This window comes from Stomoxys calcitrans, chromosome 1 (genome assembly GCF_963082655.1).
Source record: "Stomoxys calcitrans chromosome 1, idStoCalc2.1, whole genome shotgun sequence".
Lineage (NCBI taxonomy): Eukaryota > Metazoa > Arthropoda > Insecta > Diptera > Muscidae > Stomoxys > Stomoxys calcitrans.
Window position 1 is genome coordinate 184,527,255 of NC_081552.1, and position 12,933 is coordinate 184,540,187.

Below are 12,933 nucleotides of genomic sequence, written 5' to 3' on the forward strand. Positions count from 1 at the left end.
ACAATATCCGATGTTCCAGGCAGTGTGGATTACACCCTACCTGAGCCGCTTTTTGATAAAAATTACTGTACCACTATTAATGATAGAACCGATTGGAACTACGATATCCCTGGTAACATAAGTTACATAGACTTCTATATGGATGGTTTCAAACTAAACGACCAGGTGGGCTTTAGGGTGTACTCTATAGATCTAGAACTGGTCATATCGAAAAGGTTACCCGACCACTGCAGTGTGTATCAAGCGGAGATCCTTGCAATGAAGGAAGTGGTGGAATGGCTAAGATAAATTGATTGGCATAAATATCTTTTCAGACTGCCAGGCAGCCAATAAATCCCTGGAGAACGTATTTCTGAACACAAAAACCACCCTCGACTGTCGCAGATCTCTCAACAAGATGACTGAACAGTTCAAAATTCACCTGCTCTGGATGCCGGGCCACAGAGATATCCCAGGGAATTGTAAAGCGGTTGAGCTTGCGAGACTAGGAACTACCCTACACATTCCACGGACACTGGAATCTGTGGGTATGCCTCTGGCGACATGTAAGCTAAGTTTTCAGAGCCAGGCCCGAAGGGCAACGAATGATAGATGGTCACAAAGAGGGGACTGTGAGCATTCCAAAAATTATGTGGCCTCATCTAGACTTGAAGAGGTCTACTGCGTTGCTCTCATTGGCTAGAATAGACGTCTGAGTCGTTGTGTCCGTCATGACAGGTCACTGTCTAATCCGAAAACATGCTGAAAGACTGGACTGAAGGTTGCCCGCAACGACTTTTGCAGAAGCTGTAGGGACATCGAGGAAGAAGAGACTATAGAACACCTTCTGTGTGTGTGTCCCGCACTAGCAGTTAGAAGGAGTTCCACTTTAGGTTCTCATTTCTTAGAGAACCTGTCTGATTTTAGGATGTGAACATTCGCAAGTTATTGGGCTTTTTAAAGCGATCTGGATGGTTCATCGGTAGGAACAAGAAGGCATCTTCCTTCTTCTGTTCCCGTGATATCACAATGAACGAAAACGTCTAAGAGTCTGATGGCTGCCACTTAAACCTAACCTAACCTAACCTGGTTTACAAATGGAATGACAAAATGGCCAACTGCTCGGTGGTGGGTACAAATATATTCTATAGCACATGTTTGGCTTGCACAAACTTGGTAGGTTTTGGTCTTGTTTGGTACGATTTTTCTTAAACTTTGGTAGGACAGAATTTTCTTGAGTGGCAACACTGATTGCACTTCCATTAGTTTTTTATTTTTACACCAAATAGTACTTGCCTCTAAACCTTTTAGGAAAGGAAAATGCTAAGATTAAATTAAAAAATAATTTATTGGTTTTTCTAGTTTTGTTTTTGTTTCTTTTTTTGTTATTTTAAATAAAAGCTTACAAACAAATTTAACAAATTATTTTAAAACAATAAAATGTCTTGGTTTTTTTTGATAAAATACACAACTTAATAAAATGAGAAATAATGTACAAAGCGCTGGGGGAGAGGGGGGTCCTTTTTGTTTTCTTTGAAATTATATGTACATAAATTATAAGGCTTAAAACAAATTAAAAACAAAATTAAGTTTACAGAACCAAGTGTACAAAAACAAAAAGAAAAAAAGGAAATTTCCATATAGGTTTCTAGTGATGTCTAAGGTTATGAGAGAAGAAGAAAATGTGTGTGTATGTGTGTGTGTGTGTGGTATATTTGAAGGGGGGTTTTGATTAGAAAGTTTAAAAATATGATTGGTTTGCTTGCTAATTGCATTATTACTATCATTTTTTTTATATACCAAATGATAGATAATAACAAATTTGTTGTTGTTTATATGGGTTTTACTTTTTTTGTTTTTGTTTTAAAGGATTACAATATCACTTGTCTACATTGTATATATATAATAGTAATAATAATAATAATTATTATATAAATATTCATGTAATATTTGAATTGTGTTGATGTGGTTGTTTCTTTTTTTCTTTTGTAATACGTTCCAAAGTACATAATATTATATAAAGCTAAAATTGTTTGTTTTTTTTTCTTTTCTTATAATGAAAGCCAACTTAAGTGAAAAATACAATGCCTTCCATATTAACTTAGACTCCTGGTTATATTACCTAAAAACAAAAATCTCTTTAAAAGCTTTAATCCTTTTGGGCTTCTGCTGTGGCTTCTTAAAATCTTTAAATATTTGGTGGTGTTATGGTATCTATGGTTTATGTTATCATCATTTTCTTTAAGTTTATGTTTTCTTCCATACATTTGCTCCAAATTTGTTGTCTTTTTCACCTTCTTCTTCTTCTGCTACTACTTTTTGTATACAAAATATTTATAAAAACTAAATCAAATAAATTATATTTATTATTTTGTTAGTAGTTGTTGGGCTGGGGGATTAATTAAACAAATTATGGGGTTGCTAGTTTGGATGAGGGGAGGGGGGTAATATATATTTTTACACAAAATTTAATTTAACGTTGACTAACATGCCAAACAATCAAATAACTTTTGTCACCACGATTCTCGATTGTCTGATTCTGTTCCAGATTAATGCTCTTCTCCATATCATTGTCATCTGCAAGTAAAGGCAAATTAGAAAAAAAGATACAACAAAGGTGCAGTTAGTATCAAGGTTTTGTTAAAAACGATAGTGAGGGGTGGCGATATTGTTATTTTTGAAAATAAGCTTTTGTTAAATTTCTTGTGTGAATTTGCATAAGCTATTGCGATTATAGAACAAAATTGCGATTAAGATTATTTAATGTTATAAAACGGTGATTGCTTTAAGAACACAAGTGTGTATTGTACATTTACCTATTTAAATTGCAAAAAACAAATGTATTCGTATATAAGCCATGTAAGACATTCCTCTTCTGAGTTATTGCAAATATGAACAAATTGGGCATATAAACTACAGTCTGGCAAACTGCCACATGATCAGAAAGCTACAGCAAAATTTGGCAGCTACACATAAACCTCTCTCACTTTCACTATAAAACGGCTCATTTAGATAGACTTAGCGTCAGACCAACTCGCCTCTGGTGGGAATCTAACTCACCAACCCCCCCACTGGTAATACGAGCACACTATAAACTCGTTCACCGGAACGCTCCACACTCAATAAATGATTGTGCGCTTTTTTAATAGACAAAACTCTTTTTATTTCTATTTACTTAAGATGTGAGTTATAATAATTGCGTAAGAATGTTTGTAACACCTCGAAAAATTACAGTAAATTATTGGGATAATGGGCTTTTTTATACCCTACACCACTACTGTGGTACAGGGCGATCGATCCTTTGTACCGGAACGAGCTTACTCACCTACAGGAGTTTGACAAGGATTGCCACCTCCACATGAAAATGTGGCAACAACAGCAACAGGGTATTATAACAGTGCACAATCCAATGGCAGCCGGTTGTACGCACCGGATTGACCCGATGGAACCCTCATCGGCAAGGGCAACCTTCTCAGTGTGCGTGTTCGTCTTTTTTCGTCATGGGAGAGGCACATCCCGAAGTGCGGCACACTTCTGGTCCGTGCCGGGATTGAAAAGAACCCCGGACCCTGGTTCTGTTCGGTTTGCCAGAACCGCGTCCATCATCGGTCGGTGTGGATGAGGCCTAACCGGTGCATGGAGTAGTACATTTCCGATCTTGCTCTGGCCTCACTTCACTACGGGAGTATAGTCATACTGTATATGTCGCAAGGTTCTGTGCGAACATAGCCAGCAGTGGGTCACAAGCGTCGTCGTTGTCGCCTTCTGCGTCCTCGTCGTCGGACTATGTGAAGAAAAATACTCCAAGTGCGGCCCAATGAATACTCCAAGTGCGGCCCAATTTCCCGGCGCAGGCAGTTGTACTCGCAGACGAGCGTGATGGGATTCGTTGCATGAACCCCACTAACCCCAGAATCAGCGAGCTGAATCTGGAAATAAACAGCGTAGTCAACGAACATAAGCGGAATTTGTGGTTGGAACACTTGGAGCATTGTACCTTAGGCACCGGTATAGGCAAGCTGTGGTCTACTGTTATGTCACTCTCGACTGCGCCAGGTTGTTCAACCGTCAATTTATTGTGCATCCCGAGAATGACAGGGCAAGGAGCCATTCGCCGTATTCGTGGTCTCTGTACCGATGAACAGCCATCACAATTTACCGTGGGCGAAGTTACGAATGTCATCCGTGGCGCCAAATCATTTAAGGCGTTGGGCCCCGACGGAATCTCTACATTGATGTTAAAGAATCTGGATTCACCTGGAGTTGAGTACCTTATCACTATCCTTAACCTGTCTTTGAACACTCTTGTAGTTCCCGATGTTTGGAAAATAGGCAGAGTGATCCCGCTACTGAAGCCTGGAAAGGACCCGAGTTTGTGGGAGTCGTACAGACCGATCTCCCTTCTCTCACCAGTAGAGAATTTCCATTCGCCGAGCATCAACATGGATTTCGAAGACTGCATAGCACAACAACAACTTTGCATGCCATCATGGCTCACATTTGCCGTGGCTTCAATCAGCCCAGGGTATGTGATAGAATGGTCCTCGCGGCACTGGACCTATAGAAGGCATTCGACACAGTCAGCCTTGCCAAATTATTTGAGGACATCGCCAATACATCCCTCCAGCCAGGATTGAAAAGCTGGGTCGCGAATTACCTGTGTGGTCGCAAGTCATTTGTGGAATTTAGGGATAAGAAGTCGAAGCACCGTAGAGTGAAACAGGGAGTTCCCCAAGGTAGGGTGATATCTCCGGCACTGTTCAACCTCTACCTTTCCTCCATTCCACCCACTCCAAGCGACATAGATATCGTATCATATGCGGACGATTGTGCGATCATGGCATCAGGCCCCCCACCCATTGTTGATATCTGCGATAGGTTGAACGTCTACCTCAACGAGCTTGCCTCATATTTCGCTGCAAGAAATTTGAAGATATCCGCCACCAAATCTTCAGCCACATTGTTCACTACAAATACGCGTGAGGTGAATACTGAGCTGACTGTGATGGTCGATGGAGAAATGATTCCGACCATCAAGTGTCCCAAAATACTTGGCGTCACATTGGACAGCTCTTACACATTCTCCTCACATGCCACAGCAATTTGCGATAAAGTCAAAAGTAGGAACAAGGTCCTGAAGTCACTTGCTGTCAGCACTTGGCGTGCAGACAAAGAAACCTTGTTGACTACGTACAAAGCAACTGGCCGGTCTGTGGTAAGGTATGCAGCGCCATTGTGGTCTCGTACGCTCTGTAACACGCAGTGGAATAATATTCAGATCTGTCAGAATGGCGCCCTCCGAACTGCGACGGGCTGTGTCCTTAGTTCTCATGTGGACTACCTCCACCAGGAAACAAAGATCCTACCAGTGCGAAGACATAACTACATGCTGTCTAAGCAATACCTTTTTGGGCTGTTATCGCAGAGACCATCCAAATCATCATCTTGTGGGTAGATATCCACCGCCTAGAAGCCTTAAGGTAGATCTACATGATCTAGAGCGAGAGGTTCAGCGCTACAAGAGAGAACCTCTAGATCAAGCAGGTCTAGACAACATTGAAACAGACAAGGTAGCAGATACTGTAAAAGGCTACTGGGCGAATGGAGTCCTTGGGTCTTTCATCTGCTTAGACAGCATGTAGTTATGTCTTCGCACCGGTAGGATCTTTGTTTCCTGATGGAGGTAGTCCACATGAGAACTGAGGAGACAGCCGTTCGGAGGGCGGCATTCTGACAGATCTGAATAATATTCCACTGCGTGTTACAGAGCGTACGAGACCACACTGGCGCTGCATATCTTACCACAGACCGTCCAGTTGCTTTGTACGTAGTCAACAAGGTTTCTTTGTCTGCACCCCAAGTACTTGTTCCTACTTTTGACTTTATCGCAAATTGCTGTGGCATGTGAGGAGAATGTGTAAGAGCTGTCAAATGTGACGCTAAGTATTTTGGGACACTTGATGGTCGGAATCATTTCTCCATCGATCATCACAGTCAGCTCAGTATTCACCTGACGTGTATTTCTAGTGAACAATGTGGCTGAAGATTAGGTGGCAGATATCTTAAGATTTCTTGCAGCGAAATATGAGGAAAGTTCGTTGTGGTAGGCGTTCAACCCGTCGCAGATGTCAACAATGGGTGGGGGGCCTAATGCCATGATCGTACAATCGTCCGCATATTATATGATCTCTATGCCACCTGGAGTTGGTGGAATGAAGGAAAGGTAGAGGTTGAACAGTGCCGGAGATATCACCCTACCTTGGGGAACTCCCTGTTTCACTCTACGGTGCTTCGACTTCTTATCCCTAAATTCCACAAATGACTTGCAACCACACAGGTAATTCGCGACTCAGCGTTTCAATCCTGGCTGGAGGGATGTATTGGCGATGTCCTCAAATAATTTGTGCAAAGCTGACTGTGTCGAATGCCTTCTATAGGTCCAGTGCCACGAGGACCATCCTATCACACACCCTGGGCTGATTGAAGCCACGGCAAATGTGAGCCGTGATGGCATGCAAAGCTGTTGTTGTGCTATGCAGTCTTCGAAATCCATGTTGATGATCGGCGAATGGAAATTCTCCTACGAGGTTCGGGAGGAGTAATGCCTCAAGCTTCTTTGCTACTGGTGAGAGAAGGAAGATCGGTCTGTACGACTCCCACAAACTCGGGTCCTTTCCAGGCTTCAGTAGCGATCACTCTGCCCTTTTTCCAAACATCGGGAACTATAAGAATGTTCAAAGACAGGTTGAGGATAGTGGTAAGGTACTCAACTCCAGGTGAATCCAGATTCTTCAACATCAATGTAGAGATTCCGTCGGGGCCCAACGCCTTAGATGATTTGGCGCCACGGATGACATTCGTAACTTCGCCCACGGTAAATTGTGATGGCTGTTCATCGGTTCGAAGACCACGAATACGAATGGCTCCTTGCCCGGTCATTCTCGGGACGCACGATAAATTGACGGTTGAACAACCTGGAGCATCTCATCGGATCAGTCACGGTTATTTCGCCGAATGTAACTGAGGTCCTGTCATCCCGTCTACCGAGGCTCGAGAGTGACTTAACAGTAGACCACAGTTTGCCTACACCGGTGCCTAAGTTACATTGCTCCAAGTGTTCCACCCACAAATTCCGCTTATGTTCGGTGAGGTAATGAGGTCGGGTGGTCGGTCGATGGTGAGAATTATAGGAAGGTGGTCTAACCCCAAAGAGATAACGGCTTGCCAGGATACGTCACTCAGGAGATCAGGGGATGCAATGGAAATGTCTGGCGAGCTGCTATAGCTTCTCGTAATCCTAATCCTACTGGGGCATCCTCATTCACCGTGCAAAATGTTGAGCCTTCAATCTGCTCTGCCAAAGGTATGCCCCGCTGGTCGTTATCTAGGGGAGAATGCGTGCAAAACGTGGAGCCTTCAATCTGCTCTGCCAAAGCTATGCCCCGCTTGTCGTTACCTAGGGGAGAATGCCAGTCCCCTAGAACCATATGATTGTGCTCAGATAGTAACCCACTTATGTCGGGTTTGTAAGCTCGGCCATTAATTGGGACACAGCTAGCAACCGGCGGTACGTACTCGTTGTATAACTCTATCTCGGAAGTACCGGATCTGACTGCTATCCCCATGCACCCCGTGTAGGAGTCACTAGCGCCTGGCACAGGCGAGATGGGTTTATTCCACACGCAATGGTGATCACGAAGCCCCAATTAACCACCTCCATTCCTTGAGCGAACCTTACGTAGCACATTGTATCCGCGACAACTGTGCAAGTTGCAGGTGTTTATCAGCTTTGTCTCCTGGATCGCTGAAACAAATATGTTCTTCTGACTCATAAAATCAACAATCTCGTCGATCTTGCATGGAGACCGTTGCAATTCAATTATAAAAATGATACACTTCCCCGCACTGGCCTGGCAATATTGGGGCTGGATGATGCAATTGCGTATATTGCCGCATGGGAGAATTCGGACCTAGTCCGACGACGAGGACGCAGAAGGCGACGACAACGACGCTTGTGACCCACTGCTGTCTATGTTCGCACAACACCTCGCAACATATTCAGTATGTCTATACTCCCGTAGTGATGTAAGGCCAGAGCAAGATCGGAAGTGTACCCACTCCATGCACCAGTTGCACCCCACCGACACCGACCGATGATGGAGGCGGTTCTGGCAAACCGAATAGAACCAGGGTCCGGGGTTTTTTTCAATCCCGGCACGGACCAGAAGCGTGCGGACCTCTACTTTGGAATACAGCCATTAACAATATATTATTGTCTCTGGAAGAAAAAGGCTTAAAAGTATGCTGATGAAGTGGCAATTGCGGTTAGGCGAAAGTTTCCCAGCACTATAAGAGATATGCTTCAGGAAGCTCTACGTGCAACAGCAAAGTGGGCTACCGAAATTGGTCTAGGTATAAATCCGTGCAAGTCAGAAGCAACAGCAAAGTGGGCTACCGAAATTGGTCTAGGTATAAATCCGTGCAAGTCAGAAGTAGTTCTTTACAGCAGGAAATACAGGTCGCCTACAGTGGAACCTGTCTCCATGGGTGGAGAGAATGTTCCATTTACAGAAAGCGCAAAATACCTGGATGTTTTGCTGGACAGGAAATTTAACTTCAAATCCAACATTTTGGAAAGGGCAAGAAAGGCCACTCTTGTCCTATACACCTACAAGAGAGCTATTGGCAAAAGTTGGTCAGACCTATTATGCTATATGGTGTTGTGGTCTGGTGGACGGCGCTTCAAAAATCCATCTACTTCTCAATACTTAACCGGATCCAAAGCATGGCTTGATTGTGCATCACAGCCGCACTGAGGACGACACCATCTGATGCACTGAATTGAATGCTACATCCTATGCCTCTGGACATTGTGGCTACCCAAATTGCACCAACCACTGCCGTGAGGTTAAGGGAGCTTTCTCATATGGTGGCCACGGACACTGTGTTATACTTGATACAATATCCGATGTTCCAAGCAGTGTGGATTACACCCTACCTGAGCCGCTTTTTGATAAAAAATTACTGTACCACTATTACTGATAGGACCGATTGGAACTACGATATCCCTGGTAACAGAAGTTACATAGACTTCTATACGGATGGTTCCAAACTAAACGAACAGGCGGGCTCTAAAGATCTAGTACTCTGTACTCTGTACTGTACTCTAAAGATCTAGAACTGGTCATATCGAAGAGGTTACCCGACCATAGCAGTGTGTATCAAGCAGAGACCCTTCCAATTAAGGAAGTGGTGGACAGACAGCCAGGCAGCCAATAAATCCCTGGAGAACGTATTTCTGAACACAAAAACTGCCCTCGACTGTCGCAGAGCTCTCAGCGAGATGGCTGAACAGTTCAAAATTCACCTGTTCTGGATGCCGGGCCACAGAGATATCCCAGGGAACTGTAAAGCGGATGAGCTTGCGAGACTAGGAACTACCCTACAAGTTCCAGGGATACTGGAATCTGTGGGTATGCCTCTAGCGACATGTAAGCTAAGTTTTCATGATCAGGCCCGAAGGACAACGAATGATAGATGGTCACAAAGAGGGGGCTGTGAGCATTCCAAAACTATGTGGCCTAATCTAGACTTGAAGAGGTCTACTGTTTTGCTGTCATTGGCTAGAACTGACGTCTCAGTCATTGTGTCCAACATGACAGGTCACTGTCTAATCGCAAAACATGCTGACAGACTGAAAGTAGCCAGCAACGACATTTGCAGAAGCTGTGAGGACATCAAAGAAGAAGAGACTATAGAACATCTTCTGTGTGTGTGTCCCGCACTAGTAGTTAGAAGGAGTTCCTCTATAGGTTCTCATTTCTTTGAGAACCTGTCTGAGATAGCGGATGTGAACATTCGCAAGTTATTGGGCTTTTTAAAGCGATCGTGATGGTTCAACGGAAGGAAGTAGAAGGCATCTTCCTTCTTCTGCTCCTGTGGTAGCACAATGGACGAAAACGTCTAAATGAGTCTGATGGCAGACTGCCACTTAAACCTAACCTAACCATCGCCCGATTTTCACTACTATAGCCACTGCAAGCGCATTCTTCTTCTTCGACTTCCACAATTTCTATAAAGTTCGGTCGAAATCGGTTCAGATTTATATATAGCTCCCATATATATGTTCGTCCGACTTTTAGGAATATTGCAATAAAGTGCTCATTTGTTAACCGATTCTCTCGAAATTATGCAGGAAGTGTTTTCTTATGACTCTCGAGATTATTAGTGAATTTCATAGAAATCGGTTCAGATTTAGATATAGCTCTCATATATGTATATCGCTCGATGTTCACTTCTAGAGCCACTGCAAGCTCATTTGTTGAACAATCTTGCCAAAATTGTGCGCAACACTTTCCTCAATGCCTACCATAATATCTAAGAACTTTGGTCAAAATCGGTTCAGATTTAAAAGTAGCAACACTGGTTTAAGCAGTTCACGCTCGTTTCGTGTTTTGTTTCAGTGTCAAACATCTTCAGTTTGGTCTATAATTTAACCATAAATTGTCTTACAGATGAACAACGCTTATAAATTCTGGAATTTTATTATGAAAATGAGTGCTATGTTAAGAAAGTTCATCGCGCGCTTCGTCCATTGATCGACGAAGCTCATTTTTGAATCAGAGAAAAATTTGTTGGTTTTGGAGTGAAGATCAGCCAGAAGCAATGCAAGAGCTACCAATGCATCCAGAAAAAGTCACAGTTTGGTGCGCTTTATGGGCTGGTGACATCATTGGACCGTACTTCTTTAAAGATAATGCAAATCGTAACGTAATGGTGTGCGATACCGTCATGGTCAATAATTGCATGAAATAATCTTCAATCATAAATTATATGGACCGTACTATCGATTCAAATAAAGTTTTTTTTTTGAAACACTTTCCTCTAGCTCTAAAAAAAAGTCACCATTTATATGTTCGTCAGATTTGGGTAATTTGCAATAATGTCGCATTTATCAACCGTATTTATTACAGTTTGAACATATTTGCTCGAAATTTGATACGGGTTGTTTAATAACCCATCTGAAAACATCCGCCGAGGTCCATCAAAATTAGTTCAGAATTAGATATAGCTCCCACTTTGTACTTATAGGGTAGGTGTAGGGTATTATAAAGTCGGCACCGCTAGACTTTTGACTTTCCTTACTGGTTTTATATGTATATACCCAATAATTGGATATTTACCATAATAACGCTTGAGATTATTAAGCAGGATTATAAGCAAAAACAAGTAAAAAGGCGTTAAGTTCGGCAGGGCCGAACTTTGGATACCCACCACCTCGGGTATATATGTAAACCTCTTTTCATCAAAATTCGGTGAAAATTTCATACCTTATACTCATATACCTCATACCGATCTGAACTATATACGACACGGATATCGAAAAGCCGAACATAAGTCACTGTGTCAAATTTCAGTGAAATCGGATTATAAATGCGCCTTTTATGTGGCCAAGACTTTAAATCGAGATATCGGTCTACATGGCAGCTATATCCAAATCTGGACCGATTTGGGGCAAGTTGCATAAACATGTCGAAGAGCCTAACACTAAGCACTGTCCCAAATTTCGGCGAAATCGGACAATAAATGCCTCTTTTATGGGCCCTAAACCTTAAATACAGAGATCGGTCTATATGGCAGCTATATTCAAATCTGGACCGATCTGGCCAAAATTGAAGAAGGGCGTCGAAGAGCCTAACCAAACTCACTGTCTCAAATTTCAGCGACATCGGATAATAAATGCGTCTTTTATGGTCCCAAAACCTAAAACCTAGATATCGGTCTATATGGCAGCTATATCCAAATCTGGACCGATCTGTGCGATATTGCAGAAGTATCTCAAGGGGCTTAACTTAACTCACTGTTCCAAATTTCGGGGACATCGGGCAATAAATGAGCATTTTATGGGCCCAAAACCATAAATCAAGAAATCGGTCTATATGGCAGCTACATCCAAATTTGAACCGATCTGGACCAAATTGAAGAAATATTTCAAAGGGCCTAACACATCTCACTGTCCCAAATTTCAGCAAAATCGGATAATGAATGTGGCTATTATGGGCCTTACACCATAAATCGGAGGATCGATCTATATGGCAGCTATATCCAAATCTGGACCGATCTGACCAAATTAACGAAGGATGTCGATGGGCCTTACACAATTCACTGCCCCGAATTTCATCAAAATCGGATAATAAATGTGGCTTTTATGGGCCTTAGACCCTAATTCGGAGGATCGGTCAATATGGCAGCTATATCCAAATCTGGACCGATCTGAGCCAAATTGACAAAGGATGTCGAAGGGCCTAACACAACTTACTGTCCCAAATTTCAACAAAATCGGATAATAAATGTGGCTTTTATGGGCCTAAGACGCTAAATCGGCGGATCGGTCTATATGGGGGCTATATCAAGATATAGTCCGATATAGCCCATCTTCGAACTTAACCTGCTTATGGACAAAAAAAGAATCTGTGCAAAATTTCAGCTCAATATCTCTATTTTTAAAGACTGTAGCGTGATTTCAACAGACAGACGGACAGACGGACGGACATGGCTAGATCGTCTTAGATTTTTACGCTGATCAAGAATATATATACTTTATGGGGTCGGAAATGGATATTTCGATGTGTTGCAAACGGAATGACAAAATGAATATACCCCCATCCTTCGGTGGTGGGTATAAAAACTAATGAAAAGAAAACAAAATTTTTTAACTGCGCATCTTTGGTAGTTTGTCTTAAATTTGGCATTATAAATCTTATATACAAAATTCTGCACTGAACCATTTTTGTGCAGGGCAATAGAAGGCTGACTCATATAAAAATAAAAAAAATATAAATATTGGGTTGCCCAAAAAGTAATTGCGGATTTTTTAAAAGAAAGTAAATGCATTTTTAATAAAACTTAGAATGAACTTTGATCAAATAAACTTTTATTACACTTTTTTTCTAA

The 12,933-nt window shown here is 42.3% G+C and overlaps 1 protein-coding gene across 9 annotated transcripts in view; it reads right to left on the minus strand.

The window, feature by feature from the left end:
- Positions 1–1,343: 1,343 nt before the first annotated feature.
- Positions 1,344–12,933, minus strand: part of LOC106089608 (JNK-interacting protein 3) — an 89,897-nt gene continuing 78,307 nt past the window's right edge. For 6 of the 9 annotated variants that reach the window (XM_059360521.1, XM_059360483.1, XM_059360324.1 and 3 more), the window contains one exon: positions 2,420–2,556. In XM_059360521.1, the coding sequence (XP_059216504.1) occupies positions 2,453–2,556 (104 nt within the window). In that variant the 3' untranslated portion in view covers positions 2,420–2,452. Of the gene's footprint in view, positions 2,323–2,419; positions 2,557–12,933 lie in introns of those variants that run through there. The other 3 variants (XR_009396438.1, XM_059360408.1, XM_059360280.1) reach the window with 2 other exon arrangements.